Source organism: Arvicola amphibius, chromosome 15 (assembly GCF_903992535.2).
Source record: "Arvicola amphibius chromosome 15, mArvAmp1.2, whole genome shotgun sequence".
Taxonomy (NCBI): Eukaryota; Metazoa; Chordata; class Mammalia; order Rodentia; family Cricetidae; genus Arvicola; species Arvicola amphibius.
The window spans coordinates 38,317,645-38,336,366 of NC_052061.1; the positions used below are offsets into that span (position 1 = coordinate 38,317,645).

Genomic DNA, 18,722 nt, shown 5'->3' on the forward strand with positions numbered 1-18,722 from the left:
GGAGGCAGATGCCAGAGTGAGGCAAATTAGTAAATAAATAGAAGGATGGGTGGCACAAGGAATAATGAAACCAGCATCTTTGCTAAATTTCTAATAAGGGTGCATAACTTCACGAAACTGTAAAGCAGTATAAATTCTAGGTTTTAGTTCTATAGCTATCTTTATCTACTACAAAATGGAAAAAGTCTCAAATATAGAACTGCTTTAGCATTTGAAAGGAGTCACTCTATGCAGGCTAGTAAGTTGGTCATCACAAAGACAGTCACTAAGCCAAACCCCAAATTACCACCTCCATTAACCATTAATACTTTGCAGGGAGCAATGCAGCCAACAGAGCACTGGAGGACAAGTCTGACCTCACCACTGCACAGCACAGCTACCGACACAGCTGCCTAAACGGGTGCTCTCCTTCCCGTGCTCGTCTGCTCAGAGCATTTGCTGTCAGTTCTGCTCTCTCTCATCTTTATCTTTCCACATGCGCCAAGCTGCCCAAGTTTGGACTAAAGAGCCCTTCCTCCGAGACCCGTGCTCTTTTCACTGGCTTCTCTATAGACCTCCCCTTTTAATCACAAATTCTGGATCTGAGAAGTCCTAGAATATCAGTCCTGCATTCTAAATTGTGGTCACCTTTATATTGTCCATGCCCAAGAATACAGCGTTTGGGGCTAGAAAGGTGGCTCAGCAGTTAAGAGCACTGGCTGCTCTTCCAAAAGACCCAGTTTCAATTCCCGGCACCCACATGGCAGCTCACAACTGTCTATAACTTCAGTTCCAGAGAATCTAACACCCTCACACAGACATATATGCAAGCAAAACATCAAAGCTCACAAAATAAAAAACAAATAAAAATTATTAGAAAAAAAAGAATACAGTGTTTGAGTCTGTGTCTCTGAAGTTTGGCTTCTGTTCCTCTTCCTCCTTTCAGAAAGATGATGTTTCCCAAAGTCAAGTAGCACTACTGTTCAGGGAGCCTGCCCAGCACCAAAGCCAACACTGCAGGGAATGTGGCACACACCCCTCTCTCTGAGGTTCCTTTTCTCTGTAGATGACGCCACAATTTAAGAGCCTAAGATTCTTCTCTATTCCCCCTCATCTTCCAATCTCTTCCATGACTATACCTCCTATGTAGCTTGAAGTATCTTTTCTGTCTCATCTCTATAATTCCACTGCTCAGGCCCAGTCCTCATTTAATTATTTTTGTTTGTTTGTTTGTTTGTTTTGTTTCAAGACAGGGCTTCTCTGTAGCTTTGGAGCCTGTCCTAGAACTAGCTCTTATAGACAAGGCTGGCCTTGAACTCACAGAGATCTGCCTGCCTCTGCCTCCTGAGTGCTGGGATTAAAGGCGTGTGCCACCACTGCCTGGCTCCTCATTTAATTCTTTAAAAATAAAAAATTCTCTTGCTTCTTGGGGCTAGGAGTTTGTGGCTGTGGAGGTATGTGCTAGAGACAGTTGAGAACTGAGGCCCACACAGATTCCAGACAGGAAGCTAGCAGTTGAAATGGTGATGTCCAAATGGTCTGGACCAAGTTTCTTTTACAGTCAGAGTTGCATATCTTCATATGGAGGCTTGCATGTCTAGACTGTGGAGACTTAAAAGTCTTAAGAGTCAGCCAGGCAGTGGTAGCTTGCATCTTTAATCCCAGCACTCAGGAGGGAGAGGCAAGTGGATCTTGAGTTTAAAGCCAGCCTTGTCTACAGAGCAAGTTCCAAGACAGCCAGGGCTACATAGAGAAACCCTGTCTTGAAAAACAAAAACAAAAGAAAACCCTAAATCATAAAACAAACAAAAAGGTAAAATGTAAATTTCTACAAGGAAGGGAAATCATCTCAATGGTTTCTGATTTGAGTCTTTTTTTAATGATTTATTTATTTATTTATTATGTATACAGTATTCTCAGTATTCTGTCTGCATGTATGCCTGCAGGTCAGAAGAGGGCACCAGATCTCATTACGGATGGTTGTGAGCCACCATGTGGTTGCTGGGAATTGAACTCAGGACCTTTGGAAGAGCAAGCAGTGCTCTTAATCACTGAGCCATCTCTCCAGCCCTCTGATTTGAGTCTTAAATGTCCTATGCCAGACATTCCTTTGTAGCTCCCTCCCCAGGGACTGGAAGACTCCCAGCCTCCCTTCTGGGAGAACTTCTGGGGAAGTTCTGGTATAATACAGGCTGCCCCACTGAGAAGCCGATTAACTGCAGCTTTGTTCATAGTTAGCAAAATTTAGGATTAACTAAAGCATACTTCAGTTAGCCTGTAGATAAATACAGCATGCTGAATCCAAGCAATGAAATACTATTCAATATTCAACAGAAATTAACTGTATTCTAAGTCAATGAAACTAATATGAAAAAGCTCCACAGTGAGCATAATTCTAGAAAAGGAAAACAACATGAAGACACTTAGAAGACCAGAGCCAGGGTCAGGGAGTGCAGAGGCTACTCTGCACAAGCCTGTAACGGGGGCTATACACCATGAATTTGTCAAAGCCCACAGAATGAACACCACCAAGCCAGAGCCCTAGCATAAACAATGGCTCTGAGAGACAATGTGTCACCTAGGCTCCTCTCTAACCAAGGCTGATTATGGGCTAGGGAAGCACAAGAAAACTGCAGTGCTGCTGCTATCCCAGGCTTTCACAAAAACAAACCAGACACAAGCAGGTGGCAGCTGGACTGAGGCTGCTAAAGTGATCATCCCCATTATGGGACATGTCAGCATGACCAAAGGATTCCTGTCTCCCAGTAAGCCAAGCTTTCTTATTTTCCCTGCCTTTGTCCATGCAGAAGACTCTACTTGTAGGGTCACCCTGACCCCCATTTCACTGGGTCAGCAAACTCCTTCAAAGTATCTTTAAATGCCTCACTCTTGCCTGTGTACACACCAGCACCATGGGTGTGTTGGTGTGTATGCTCTAGCACTTGGGTGTGTACACACTAGCACTTGGGCGTGTACACACTATGGGTACTTTGTGATTGTTGCCTAGTGTCCTCCTGCTCGAGTCCTTACTATCAGACGCTGTTCCTTTCCACCTTTTCGTTGCCATGACTACTGTGAGCCTGGCTTTCAGTGTGTTCACTGCAGATAGCAGGCTTCCTTAATCTTGTATCTACTCAGCTTTCTGGAATGCATCACCTATTCCTTGGCTCCTTTCTTACAGAGAAAATGCCAAACAGCTAGCTATGAAATAAACAGACACAAATAAGTAAATGTACAATAATGTCACTTTTATTAGTAGATAATAAGTACATCAATATGCATATTTAGATGGTACTAATCTCCATAATTACTTTTTAAAAATGCCCCAGACGCTGTCCATAGTCTCACCTGCTCAGGAGACAGCCTGTAGGTTCCCTGGAATCATGGACTGTGCCTGCTGACATTGAATGATGAAATGGGTTTACATGTATTCCTTTCTCCTTCCCAGCAGCACTAATGAGATTACAGGCATATTTTAAGGGAACAGAAAGGTGCTAAACTCCATTCAGTCCAACAGCGTAACATCTACAAGTCAGCTTTGATCAGCACCATGGAAGAAGAGGTGGCAGTAGCCAGCAATGACTGAAAGAGTGGCTCAGAGCCCAAAGGCTCAGGTCCCAGAGTCCCTCTCTCCCTGTCAGCTTTGCTTCCCCATTCTCCCCTGGCCCTCCCAGGGCTTCCCAACAGACTCACACCCGCCTAAGTTTATTTGTCTTTCTTTTCTGGGATCCGCTGTCTGCAGACACAGCCCATGAGCTATTCAGAGCTCACCAGAGACTTTGGGCTGTGCAGGCTTCCCAGAATACAGTCCTCTTCAATGTTCGGGGGGGTGGGGGGGTGGTATTAATGCCAAGGCAAGGAAGCTAATCAATCTAGGATGTTTTCGTCATAGCCGAATGAAAAAGAAGTGTTGCAGAGGGAGACGGAGAACCACTACAAGGAGGTGCTGAAACGGTCCCAGTAAGAACGCCACTGGGGAGGAACACATCCAAAAGCAAATTTGAACTAACATGAGCTGGAAGGACCTGGGGAAAGTCAAGGCCTTCAGATCTCCATCCCTCACACACATGTGCATATGAAGGGCTGGGAGTATAGTTTGATGCTAGCATGCTTGCCTGACGTGCTCAAGGCTCTAGGTTCAGCTCCCAGTATCAGAAAACATTCACATTCACTGCTTTCAAAGCCAACAAACATACATATAATAAAGGACAACAAACTGAGCTTATCCAGTTTCTTAACCAAGATGCCTTGTAAAGACCTAGTAATGAAAAGCTCCACCAGGCTTGATGACACAGGTCTGTAATCCCAATTATTTGGGAGGCTGAGGCCAGTCCCAGCTACAAGAGTGAGTTGAAGGTCAACCTAGACAACTTAGTGAGACCCTATCTCAAAAAATAAAATGAAATAAAAAACCATGGTGGGAGTACATATAGATCAATAGCAGAGCACCTGCCTAGAATACATAAAACATTCAGTTCAATCCCTAATGCTGGAGGGGAAAACAACTTTATGAAGCTAAAAGTAAATAAAAAAAAAAACATTTCTTTTAGGTTTCATTTTCTCATCTGTGGAAGCTTCATAGCGATTCCAACAAAGCCAGCACTCACATTAGATGGCCTAATGAGGCTGGGCAGGGAGGGGAGAGTGTCCCACGCGGACAGTACCATTGGCTAGATTTCCTCTGCCATCACTCACCTCATACACAGAGTGACCAAGAAACAGCAAACCACAAAGGAAATCCAGACACTTTTGGTTTTTCAACTTCAGCCTGAAATTTCACAACCATTTCTAATCTACAGGAAAGGCCGCCAGTTCCAGTACAGCCCCTTCTATTGGATTCCTCTTCCTTCCATAAACATCCCCCTGGTCTCCTTAACTCCTAGGATCAGGGGCATGTACTGAATGTCTGGACAAAAAACAAACCCACAGCCCACACTGCTCAGCCTTGCCCCCTGCCATACTGGTTCTCTCTCTCTTGCATGCATCTGCCTGCTCCATGAAACTCTCTCAACACTAAAGACCCTGCATGGGACCCTGAATGATGGTCCACAGCACCAGAGACATGGGACAAGTGTCCGAAGCCAGCCTCATTCCCATAACAACACAACATGAGGATCCTTACATGGTCTCTGTGCCACAAGCGCTCGCTTCCCTCAGGCTCCATCATACACCAGGTCCTCCTCCAAGGACATGAGACACTGCACGGTATATAATGCACATCAGTAGAAACAATCTGGGGGACAGCCAATACCTATTTCTTCCCTAACCAAATACGGACTAGCCTGTGACCAGCCCTCTCAGACCACCAAGATTAAAGATGTTCTGGTGTTACCTGGAGTGGGCATGCTTTCACCTGGGCTCTAAGTCTCACACTGAATTCTCAGGTCTGAGCTTGTAAGACCGGGTGGTGCTGGCTTTTTGTCCCAGCAGAAGGCAGAGGCAGGCCTCTCTAAATTCAAGGCCAGCCTGGTCTACAGAGTAAGTTTCAGAAGAGCGAAGGCTGTGTACAAGGTGTGGTAGTACACACCTTTAATCCCAGAATTCAGGAGGCAGAGGTAGCCTAGTCTACAGAGTAAGAAGTTCCAGGACAGTCAAGACTGCATAAAGAAACTGTCTTGGAAAGGAAAAAAACCAAACCAAACAACAACAACAACAACAACAAACCGCTGCAGGGTGTCCTAAGAGGCCAGCGTGGAGCATCCCCTTAGAATCACCTGCTACCCTGTGACACACAGACACACATAAATCAGGCAGAACATATGTAAGTAGCTATTACAAACCCTTTGGAATCTGAAGTCTGTCTTCAAAAACATAAAATAATTCAACCCAGTACCCCTGCTGCTCTGTTTCCTCAGGGTGGCAAATGGAACTTCTTATTTAGCTATTATACTGTCAAACCATAAACATAGGAAAATGTTAAACATGTAGTCAGTTCTTAAGAAAAAGAAGAAGATTTAGGAATTACCACACAAGCTAAGAAACAGCATGACCTTAGACACACTTTCTTTGCAGCCTTTGCTTATTATTCCTGTGTCCTCTGACCAAAATCAACCATTCTCTTGTATTCAAGATTATTTTTCCCATCCATTTTAATTTACTTGTCTTGTTTTTATTGAAGCATAATCTCCCTATATTGCTCAGGCTGGCCTCAAATTTCTGGCGACAGTAATCCTCCTGCCTCAGTCTCATTGATTTTTTTTTTTATACTTTTACCTATGAATAATGTATCCATTAAAAAGGTATTTGTCAAGATTGGTGGATGGCTCAGCAAGTTCTGGCACTTGTTACCAAGCCTGGTAACGTGAGTCGGATCCCCAGAACCCATACGGTGAGAGAGAAGTGACTCTGTGAATTATCCTCTCACCACCACACGAGAACTGTGCCACTCACACACCACACACACAATAAATAAGGAAGCAAATAAACAGATGTCTTTTTAAAAAAAACTAGAAAGACATTATTGCCTGGCTGTGGTGGTGCACACCTTTAATCCCAACACTCGAGAAGCAGAGGCTGGAGGATCTCTGAGTTCGAGGCCATGGTCTACAGAGCTAGTTCCAGGATTGGCTCCAAAGCTACTGAGAAACCACCTTGTCTCGAAAAACCAAAGCCAAACAAACAAACAGAAAGGTATTGTTAATCTAAATGTGATGAACGTGTGTATAATTTCAGCACTTGGGAGGTAAAAGGCAGGAGGAGCAGGAGTTCAAGACCAGCCTGTGATATATGAGTTCCTGTCTCAAAGGAAGGAAGGAAGGGAGAGAGGGAGAAGAAAAAAAAAAACAGAATCTAATAAAGTACTTCTTCTCTTTTTTTAAATGTGTACATGTTCACGTGTGCAGGTGCACATGTGCAGGTACACATGTGTGAAGGCCAGAGAATAACTTCCCATGTCTTCTCCTGGAATGCTTTCCACCTCCTTTAAAATAGGGTCTTCCACTGGCCTGACGCTCTGCAGGTAGGCAAGGCTGGCTGGTCAGCAAGCCTGAGACCTCCTGCTGCGGCTTGCCCTCCACTACTGCCATCACTACTAGGATTATAACAAATACCATGCTCAGCATTTTTAGGAGGGTGCTGGGGGTGAACTCAGGTCCTCATGCTTGATTGACTCATCCTTTAAGCCTCAAATTAAGTGGTATCAATGTGTCTGACCCAAAGTTTCCACGTCCATCTTTAAAAAAAAAAAAACAAACAAGGAAGTAGTTACCAAGCACTACAGTGTTGTAGAAGGAGAGGGTTGCGTTCCACCGCCCGGCTAGCTTAACCCCTGAAATAACCACACAGAAATTGTATTAATTAAATTACTGCCTGGCCCGTTATCTCTAGCCTCTTATTGGTTAACTCTCATATCTTGTTTTAACCCATCTCCATTAATGTGTATTGCCATTTGACTGTGGCTTACCAGCATGAATCTAACCAGCATCTGTCTCGGGCAGGAGAACCATGGCGTCCGTCACACACTGCCTTCTTCCTCCCCCGAGAATTCAGTTCTCTTTTCCACGCCTACCTAAGCTCTTCCCTATCAAAAGGCCAAGGCAGTTTCTTTATTCAACCAATGAAAGCAACACAAATACAGAAGGACCTCCTACACCACAGTAAAGAAACCAGTTGTGGAAGGGAGAAGAAATGCTGAGGTGTCCCTGCTCAATCTAGTCACCACTGAAGAGATCCTGTTCCCTCCAATTCTGGACCATTCTTTTGTTGATACAGTACTTGCCAAACATATTACAGGTCCTAATCCTGTAAGACATAACTATGTATTACATCTCACAAGCCATCTAACACAGCAAGTCACAGAAAATGTGACTGGTCTTCCATTGAGGTGACACTTTTACACAAACTAGGAGCAATGAGAACAGAAAAGAAACATCTCTGCATCTAGTGAAACTAGGGTCTCAGAGACAAATGGCCAAACATCCACTCTCCCTTGCTGACAACAAGCTCTGGTCACCTGGACCTCATAAAGCCACAAACAAAGCAACTGAGAAGATAACCTCTGCCCTCAAGGGGATCTGTCAGACGCTGTAGACACTGACTAGAACACAACTCTGTTTACCAAAAGCATTATTCTGTACCCGCTGGGATTTGCATGGAAAGATTTCTAACAGCAATTTGTCCACTGTAAGAAGATAATATTCACAAATATTAATATGATTCTCTTCCTGAAACTGTCTGGGAATTTTGTACATTGTAATAAACACTAAGCACATCCTCCTCCTCCTCCTCTAACATCTAACCAATACATTTAAAAGTATTCTCTTTTTCCTTGGTTATGATAAAAGATAAAAGTAGATACAAATATTGTAACTGTAAAAAAAAGTATTCTCTTGCCTAGAAATTTAGTTGCCATGGAAATGAGTCTAGAGGATAAATACAGGTCTAAGAAAAAATAGTAAACAGAATCACATCATCTACAATAGGCATAACAAGTATAAATAAGCTCAGACCCTCAGCATAGAAGGTTTAGCCAACCAGAGAATGAGAACCATCAGCCACCCCCCAAAAGAGAAATGTAGTCAGAAAATTCCACATCCAAAGAACCATGTTCTCCATGCATCATGACTGCTCCAGCCCCTGATGGATAAGAGAAGGCCGGGGTCTACTCAACAGGTCCTCTCTTATGTAAATGCCAACCCAGCAGCCCTATCTTTGTCAATGTACTGCGGACTCCTCCTAAGCATGCAGAGTGCTGCACTCCCTCAAGCACTACTTAAGAGATTGAATCAATGATAAGAAATTTCTAATTACGTGGTTTTTTGCCACTGCCAGTGTGTTTTTCATAACTTGAAGCACCTTCCCAGGGCCATCTCACCAATAAGGAATACTTACCGGGACCTGCCACCAAAGCAGTTTGTACTGGGTGGCTGGTGCCGGGTGTCTGGAGCTATAGCAGTCCCGCTGGATTCTCTTGAAGGTGGTTGTGCTCCTGGAGAAGGAATCAATCACAAGAAAGACAGAAATGTTGAGAAGCTCAGCCCTTGTTTGAGAGTTAGTCACCAGGCAGAGAATTTGCTCTGGATTTTAGGAGTCACCCACCATGATGGGACAGGGACATCTTGGCAGCTGTAGCCACCCTACAAGTCACTCCTTGTAAAGTAGAGACAATCATGTGAGATCACACAGATGGGATTCAAACCTAGAAAGCAATGTCTCTTCTCCAACATATTCAAGAACATGCCAGACACCAACATGTAGTCTGTCTTATCCACCAGATGAACTCCAGCCTCTCAAAGATAGGGCTAAGTGAGCACACATTTTCCACAATGCAAACAGATCTTGTAAATCCAAAGTAGGTCACATCACTCTTCACCTAAGAAGTTCTCCAACAGCTAGCTGAGGGGACAGGATATCATAATAAGCAGTTTGGGTGACAGTGAGTTCAAGGGCAGTCTAAGCTATACAGTAAGCTCTTATCCCAAAAACAAACAAACAATTATTTATATATGGAAATGTCAAGATGGTTCAGTGGTTAAGAACAATTGTTGCTCCCAGAGGACAAGAGTTCAATTCCCAGCACACACATCAAATGACTCAAAGTTGTCTGTAATTCAAGCTCAGAGTCCCTCCTTCTGGACACTGGGGACACCTACACACATGTGGAATACACACATATACGCCACAAAAACATCTTTAAATATTATGCATATATGTGACATTAAGGTAGAAGTGAAACCCTGGGAACAAAGAGAACTAACTAGAAAATGACAAGGAGCAGGTGAAGGAATATGGGGATAGAATATGCACAAACAACATTACACATGTTCATGAAAACAGCCTTATGCAACCAACACTGAGTATGAATGAAGAAAACAAAAAAACAGCCAGCACCAGAATGATAGTTTGGCCAGAATTAGAGCACTTGTCACCAAGCCTAATGACCGGGATTCAATGCCCAGATCCCTCAGAGAGAGTCAGTTGCCATAAGCTGTCCTCTGCCCTCCATACATTTGTACCACATGATAATTTTTTTAACTTTATTTTATGTGCATTGGTGTGAAGGTGTCAAATCTCCTGGAACTGGAGTTACAGACAGTCATGAGCTGGAAGAGCAGCCTATGCTCTTAACGGCTGAGCCATCTCTCCAGCCCTGCTAATTTTTTTTTAATGTAATAACAAAATGTTTTTTAAGAAGTCAGATGGATAGAAAGATCTCTGTGAGTTCAAGGCCAGTCTGGTCTATATAGTGAGTTCTAGGTCAGCTAGGGCTACATAATGAGACCTTGTTTCAGACAAACAAAAACAGCAGAAGCCAGGCATGGTGGCGCACACATTTAATCCCAGCAGTGGGAAGCAGAGGATGGTGGATCTCTACGAATTCAAGGCTAGTCTGGTCTACAACAGGGAGTTCCAGGATAGCCAGGGTCACATAGTGACACCGTGAAGACAGAAAGGAGGGAAAAACAATGCCCTTGAGCAACCATCTATTTCTTCTTAGGGCAAGGTTCATCCTGATCTTGGTCTCTGAGGTGGCGTACTCTGAGGCAGACCCACCTCTCCATCCTAACCTCTACTACCCTCCTTGCTGCTCCCCAGAATCTAGCCACACCAACCCCTCTGTTTTCATCACAGATCCACCCATTCCCTTCTCCCACTGCTTGAACTCGCAGTCCAGGTTCCATCTTCCTGAGAGCACCTCTCTAGTTTGGATGAGGCCCCTCCGATTACAGGAATCTCAGACCATCCCGCCCTCTCTCTTAGAGGTCCTGTCACAGTGACACTTATGTGGCTATTTCTGTACTTACTCACTTGATGCCTAATTCTCCCTCCCCACTGCCAAGTAGATTAGAAACTTCAAGGAGAGTCGTGAATTTTGCACACTGCCATTTGGCTACCACCTAAGACCTAGTATATACCAGGTATTCAATTATATACAGCTGAATTGAATCAATGAGAGATGTATGCTTGTCCATGTTAAAGTACACAAAACAATAATGCCCCAAAACAATCAAACAAAAAGACATACCAAAAATACCCCAAGCAAAGCTCAGCCCAGTGCAAGGTCTTTTTTTTTTTTTTTCAAGGAAGTGGCTAAGATTTATCTATCTGTTTATTTATTACGACTGAATGTATGTCTGTGTACCATGTGTGTGCCTGATGTGATGGAGGTCAGAAGAAAGTATCAGATTCCATGGAACTGGAGTTGTAGATGATTGTGAGCTACCATGTGGGTGCTGGCAACATCCAGATCCTCAGCAGGAGCAGCCAATGCTAGACCCTGTGGAGCCATCTCTCCAGCCCCAGAGCAGAGTTCTTCTCAACCACTGAGATCCAACCCTGCCTTTGAATTGGGAGTTCACACTTCACCCTGAAACTATAGAAAGTGTGCTCGGCCTGAGAAGTTCCATCTTACATCATACCTAACAAAACATTTAATGAGAAAAAGGAAAGAGAAACATGAAATAGATTCCATGAAATAATTTCCTGCTAGATCCAGAAGTGACTAATTTCAGACTAGATCAAATGGAACAAACTACCAACACTACACACTCAGAGCGGGGTGAGGGGTGGACATTCACTATCCCCTTCTTAAGCCTTTTTGGCTGCATGTGTCTCCACAAGAATACACAGTCCTCCGCAACCAACGCCTTCTTATAGGAACACAAGCTCCCCAGAGGATTTAACTAGAATCATATCTACTGAAGAGGTTTTATTTCCATGGCCATATGGGATGAAAAGATGCTTTTCTTGCCTTCGATCCAAACAATCACACACAGAGACATGACATTTATTTTGGTCCTTGAAAATCAAGTCATGTTTTGATCTGGGAGACTAAGAAGAGATAGAGCTAGCTCTGAGTCAAGCTCTCAGAGTCTCTGTCCACCCGCCCCATGTTGGCACAGCCTGGGGCGCAGGGCGCCACTCACCGTCTGTCCCAGCACTGCCATTAGGCACGCTTCCCAGATCAACAGTCGGCCCATCCAGGGAAATTGTCAGCTCTCCTCCTGAGACAACGTTGCCTTTGTTCTCAGTCTGCAGGTTCAGGGTCAGTTGCGTGTTCTCCACTGTTTGATACAAAATGCAACATGGACAAACTAAGTCAGATGCACAAGTTAGAATTCTTTAAATTAGAGGCCTCCATTCCACCTACTCCGGCTTCCCTGGCAGAGCTTTCCCGCCCTTTCCAACGTGTCTTGTGGCATGAGAGGAAGAGTGGAGCAGAACGTGCTGGACAGTTCATGCTGAGCAGGTGGAAGCCCACACTGTTTCTCGAGACCCTTTATATCCCTCCCACATTAGCTACGACATCTTTATATTATTGCTTTATATTGTGTGCTTGCTTACAAATTAGTATGCAGAGAGCAAGACTACTGATGGGGAACAGAAAAAACTGGGGGCAAGCTATACCCCTACTAACGCATAGGAAGGACAAAAAAAAAAAAAAAAAAAAACAGCCCTGCAAATACCCCAGCCCTACCTGCCCTGAGTCAGGGCACACTCAACAGCTTCCAATCAGACACTATCCATCTACAGCCAGCACTTTAGTTCTCTTCAGTGTGGTCCAGTCAGCAGCTGGAGGCTCCATCTCCAGGTTGTTTAGGAGTTACAGAGTGAGAACCAGCAGCAGATGTCCACAGGCTTTAGAAGAAATAGCCTCAGCTAGATTCTTCCTCCTCGGCTGCCCTGCACCCAACCCAGCACTTCATCTCATGTGTACCTGGGGTTACACTGTTATAAGCTATCATTCCTGTCTCCAAAGCAGTGGCTCTTAACCCTCCTAATGTTGTGACCCTTTAGTATAGTTCTTCATGCTGTGGTGACTCCCAACCATAAAATTATTTTTGTTGCTACTCCATAGCTATAATTTTTCTACTGTTATGAATAATAATGTAAATATCTGTATTTTCCAATGGTCTTAGGCAACTCCTGTGAGAAAGTTGTTCAGCCCCAAAGGGATTGAGACCCACAGGTTGAGAACCATTGCTCTAGCTCAACATAGTCTATGGATAAGGAGTTTCCATAAGCACTAAAGTAAATCTGAATATTTTCTGGGGATCGGTCCTCTCCCCAATGGGGAGAAAAATGAAAGGCAGCTTCCAACCCAAAACAGACCCAGCCCCTTTAAGGACATAAGAGAAGGACTAGAAAGATGGTTTAGCGGCTAAGAGCATGTACTACTCGTATACAGAACCTGACTTCTGTTCCTATCACTCCCATCTGTCAGCTCACAACCACTTTTAACTCCAGCTCCAGGGAGTCTGACACCCCCTTCTGGACTCTATGGGCAACATATACCCATATAGACACAAACATACACACAAAATTTTTAAAGAAAAAACAAACCAACATGGGGCTAGAGAGATGCCTCAGAGGTTGAAAGCACTGGCTGTTCTTGCAGAGGACCTGGGTTCAGGTCCCAGCAACCACATGGTGGCTCATAACCTTCTGTAACTCCAGTTTCAGGGGATGTGACTCCCTCTATGGACTCTGCAGACACTATATGCATGTGGTAAACATACATACATACATACACGCATACATATGCATATATGTATACATGTATATATAGGTAAATACACATACACATGAAAATATACCTTAAAAATAAAATTGCAGGGGCTGGGGAGATGGCTCAGTGATAAAGAGCATTGGTTGCTCACTCTTCCAGAGACCCTGGGTTCAATTCCAGCATCCACATGGTGGTTCACAACTATTTATAACTGTAGTCCCACAGGATCTAATGCCCTTTTCTAGTATGCAGACAGACATGCAAAGAAAATACCCATAGATATAAAATAAATAAATTTAAAATAAATATTAAACTTAAAAAATATACAATAATATTAATATATATATATGTATATATATATATATATATATATATTAACCAAAAAGACAGAGCAATCCCAGGGAGCCTTGAGGCATCCCCGACCATGCTGATCCAAAATCTTGACCCACTGAAACTAGGAAATAAGCCAGGCACGGTGGCACACACCTCTAATTCCAGCACTCGGGAAGCAAAAGCAGGCAGATCTCTGAGTTTGAGGCCCACCTGGTCAATAGAGCAAGTTCCAATAAAGTCAGAGCTACACAGAGAAACCCTTTCTCAAAAAACCAAAAAAAAAAAAAAAAAAAAAAAAAAAAAAGAAAGAAAAGAAAAGAGACTATGAATGATACATGGTTTAGTTTGGATTGGGTTGGATTGGGTCGGGTTTTTGAGGGAGTGCTATTTTCTATGTGATTGATTTAAAGGTCAGAGAATGCCCCTCCAACAAGCAGCAAGGGGACTAAGCAGGCAGGTGTGGTCAGGCACTCTGGACTCAATCTCAATGCTGCTACCAAAGAGCTGTGACTCTGCAAGTCACAAGTTACTTACTTCAGCACTGGCTCCCTCATTGGCAAAACAGAGGAATCAAAGCACATTCTGCAGAGGACACTTGTGAAAACTTAGGAGGCACCTAGGAAGTTCCTTGGCTGCCATTTTTACTACCTATCTCGACTTTCACGTCTAGAGGCTAAAATGTACAGCTTCCCCTTAATCTACCTACCAACCATGAACTTTCTTAGAATCATTAGATTTTCTCTGGGACTTTATTTTCTTCAAGACAGGGTCTCTATGTGTAACAGCCCTGGCTGTCCTGGAACTAGCTCTTGTAGACCAGGATGGCCTCGAACTCACAGAGACCCGCCTGCCTCTGCCTCCCCAGTGCTAAGATTACAGGTGTGCGCTACCACTTCCTGGCTTCTCTATGACTTTTTAGGTTGCAGTGGCAAAGCTCACAAAACCTTCCAAGCGGGCTGGAGAGATGGCTCAGAGGTTAAGAGCACTGACTGCTCTTCCAGAGGTCCTGAGTTCAATTCCCAGCAACCACATTGTGGCTCACAACCATCTAAAATGAAATCTGGTGCCCTCTTCTCGCATGCAAGCATACGGGGAAGGAATGTTGTATACATAATAAATAAATAAATCTTTAAAAAAAAAAAAAAAAAAAAAAAAAAAAAAACCTTCCAAGCTATACAACCATCACAAGGGAACGAAGGGATTACAGACAGGATCCAGTGACAGATGGCAGCTACCATGCCCAGCTCCTAAAAGACCATACTTGGGAGATGTGTGACAGACTGTGAGAGTATCTGCACGAATTCTGCAATCTTCCAGAATAAAGTCATAAAGGCTTCAATTTATCTTCAAATAATTCAGACAAAAAAAAAAAAAAAAAAAAAAAAAAAAAAACGCACACAGGGAGTTGGAAGACAGCTCAGCAGGAAAGAGCATTTTTTGTATGAGGACCTGAACCTGAGTTTGAGCCCAGCAACAACAACAACAAAAAAGGCCAGATATGTGGCTTGGAGAGATGGCTCAGTGGTTAAGAGGACTTGCTGTTCTTGTAGAGAACATGGGCTCAGTTCTCAGCACCCTCATGGCAGCTCACAGCCATCTGTACCTCTAATTCCAGTGGTTCCAACACCCTCTTCTAGCCTCCAAAAATACCAGGTGTTTACATGGCACATACCATCCAGGCAAAATATCAATGCACATAAAATAATAATAATAATAATAACAGTAAAAAAAAAACCTTCTTAGAGCTATATGTGGCTGCACTCCTGTCACCCCAGCACTGCCAGGGTGGTGACTGGGCTTTGTTGGCAGCTACCCTAGCTCCAGACTCAATGAAACTGTCTCAAAGGAGTAAGGTTGAGAGTGATGGCTCAGAACACCAGCATATTCCTCTGGCTTCCACTCACATGCACTCATACATGCATGCACGCATATGCACACGTGAGCGCACCCACACACACCATGTACAGACACATCACACACAAATACACAACACACACATGCATGGTCCACATACAAAGAAGATAAAGCAGAGAGGAGGAAATGCCAAGTGTGGCTCAAGGTGGAGAGCACTGGGTGTTTATCCCATCACCCTGTCATTCTGTACACTTGTGAATTTCATAATAAACAGTTGGAAATGTTTTTTTAATTGGCAAAGCTATTAAAAATATTAAACCACTGCGAACAGAACACCCTATTCTTTTCTTAAAAAAAAAAAAACTGAGCGGGAGCCTTACAATGTATAATGGGACTAAAGAAACCGTTAGTTAATTGAATGACAGACTGGAGACACAGAGGCTGAAAGACCTGGTGGCTGGGAAACATACTGGAATCTTAGTTCTAAATAGGAGCGTGAGCCACCTCACCTCAGGCCCTCTGGTTTCTGTACAGCCACACTCAGGACTCTACAAAGGCCCTTTCTCTTCCAGCAAGTCTTTCTACCTCTTTCAGAAACCTAGACGGCACTAGTTCACCCTGTAACACCAGTACTCAGGAAACTGAGGCAGGAAGACTGACTTGAGTTCAAGACCAGAATGGTTTACACAGTGAGTTCCAGGGGGCCTGGGCTACAGTGTAAGACTTTCTCAAACAAACAAACAAACAAACAAATAAAATAAAATAAAAAAAGAGGAGCTGGAGAGATGGCTCAGTATTAGGTAAGAGAATGTTTCAGTCCTGTAGAAGACCTGAATTCCAGTTCCAGCACCCACATGGCAGCTCACAACAGTCTGTAACTCTAAGTCCCAAGGGACACAATACCCTCTTCTGGCCTCCTTAGGCACCAAGCATATAGACGTAGAGATACACAGGCACAACATCCATATATGGAAAATAATATTTTAAAGAAGAAAAAAAACATCAAGAAACCATATGCATGGCTGGTGAGCCATATGCATGGCTCAGTGAGTAATGGCACTTGTCACCAAGCCATGTGACCTGAGTCCAATCTCCAGGATCCACATGGTGGAAGGAAAGAACTGACTCCTGAAAGCTGTCCTTTGACTTCTACACATGCGCCATGGCAATTGTGCCTACATATTCTCTCCTCTCTCTCTCTCTCTCTCTCTCTCTCTCTCTCTCTCTCTCTCTCTCTCTCTCTCTCTCTCTCTCTCTCTCTCTCTCTCTCTCCCTTGTATACACACACTCGCATACACGTGTATGCGATTAAAAAGGGAAAAAAAACCTCTGGGAATTGGGTTTCCCATTTAGTGGGCATGCCTGGGTTCAATTCCCAGCAGAAAACGGAAGAGAAATTAAAGGATGAAGGGGAAGAAAGAAAAGGGAAAGGAAAATAAAAGCGCCTCATGGAAGTGGGTGAACAGGGCAATTTTTATAGCCAGACTGAGATTAACAGGCCACTCACTGCCCTTAGCCTCACAGGTCCTGCTCTGTCTGGATCCCACAGTCCACATGGGTGCACCTTACACCAGCTGTCTGTGCACATGGTGATTCATGGGTACCAGAAAGCGTCTATCCTAACTGTGAGAAAGCAGAAAATAAGCAAGGTTTTCTTTTCCTTTTTTTATATTCATGTGTTCATTCTTGGTTTGTATGTGTATATGGTGTGCATGCATGTATTCATGTTTTGCATATGTATGTTCATGCGTGTTGAGGCCAGAGGTTGATATTAGTGATCATCTTTGTGTAGTCTTCTACCTATTCATGGAGGCAGGGTCTCTCAATCAAACAGAGCTTGCCAATCACTAGTCCCACTAACCAGTGTGCTCTAGGAATCCCCGTGTCTCTGCCTTTGGTGGGTGGAATTACAGGTGAGCTGCCATGACCACCTAGCACTTATTTACAGAGGCTATAGAAACCCAAGTCCCAGTACTTAAACTAGCAAAGCAAGTGCTTTAACCACCAAGCTATCTCCCCAGGTCAGAAAAGCAAGGTTTTTAGAAACCCAACTGGCATACTCTGTTAGAAGGAGCACGGTAGTACACACCCATAATATCAGCACTCAGGAGCTAGAGACAGAAGGTTCATGAGTTCAAGTCAGTCTTAGCTACATAATAAGTTCAAGGCCAGCCTGGGCTATATGAAAACCTCTCTCAAATAAACAAAGAAGGAGTATAGTACCTGTATATGGTGTCCACACCTTTAATTTCAGCACTTGGGAAGCAGAGGATCTCTGAGTTTGAGGCTAGCCTAGTCTACAAAGTAAGTTCCAAACCAGTCAGGCCCTTCTTCATACAAACAAAACAACAAAAACAACAGTGGCAAATACACTTTAAAAAAAAAAAGGAAGAAGAAGAAAGGAGAATGGAGGGAACTAAGTTGGAAGAAACTTTGGGGTGAAGAATCTCACTGCAAAGGGGAGAAATGGGCAGACTGAAAGGATGGCAGAGAGAGTTATGCAGGTCTCTAACAGAAGAGAGGAAAAAGCAAGGTCAAAGTCAGTAGGCGAGAGAACACCTGGCTTGTCCGCAGAAGGGCAGGAAACTGGGTGGCTGGAGCAGGCGAGAGCATGGACAGCTGGAGCCCATGAATAATGCTTAGAGCCTTGTAAGGCCCTTGGATTTACTCTGCATAAGTGACAGGGCCCCAGGAGAGGGTTGTGTGCAAGGGATGTGACCAGATCCTACTGCAACAGCCACTTTGGCTGCAGGAGAAACAAGGCTAAAGCAAGACAAAGGCAGCTGGGAATGGGCTGCAATGGTACCGGTAAGGCAATCTCAATGTCTCCCAAGAACGCAGCATCTAAGAAAACTTAGCCTGGTACTTCTCTCTGGTACTTCCTTGGAAAGACCCTCGAGAGCATATCCACAAGGCTGCAGTCTCTGGGAATTCAAGTTTTAGAGAAAAGGCAGGAGTTGCAATCAGGGGCAGATTGAGAACACAGGTTGGCAGAAGTCAGATTTAATTAGGGCAAAATGGAACACATAATAATAAAAATATTACTCTGGCAAGCGACATCAGTTCTACCAAAAAGGCCAGAGGTGTCAGCTTAAGCCAGTTTCAGCAA

At 43.9% G+C, this 18,722-nt stretch overlaps 1 protein-coding gene across 1 annotated transcript in view; it reads right to left on the bottom strand.

Moving 5' to 3' along the window:
* Wwp2 (WW domain containing E3 ubiquitin protein ligase 2) overlaps positions 1-18,722 on the bottom strand; it is a 124,330-nt gene that overhangs the window by 64,075 nt on the left and 41,533 nt on the right. The window contains exons 5-6 of the mRNA XM_038312884.1: positions 11,844-11,981; positions 8,809-8,905 (exon numbers count right to left, since the gene is read on the bottom strand). Coding sequence (XP_038168812.1) covers positions 8,809-8,905; positions 11,844-11,981 — 235 coding nt within the window. The remainder of the gene's footprint in view (positions 1-8,808; positions 8,906-11,843; positions 11,982-18,722) is intronic.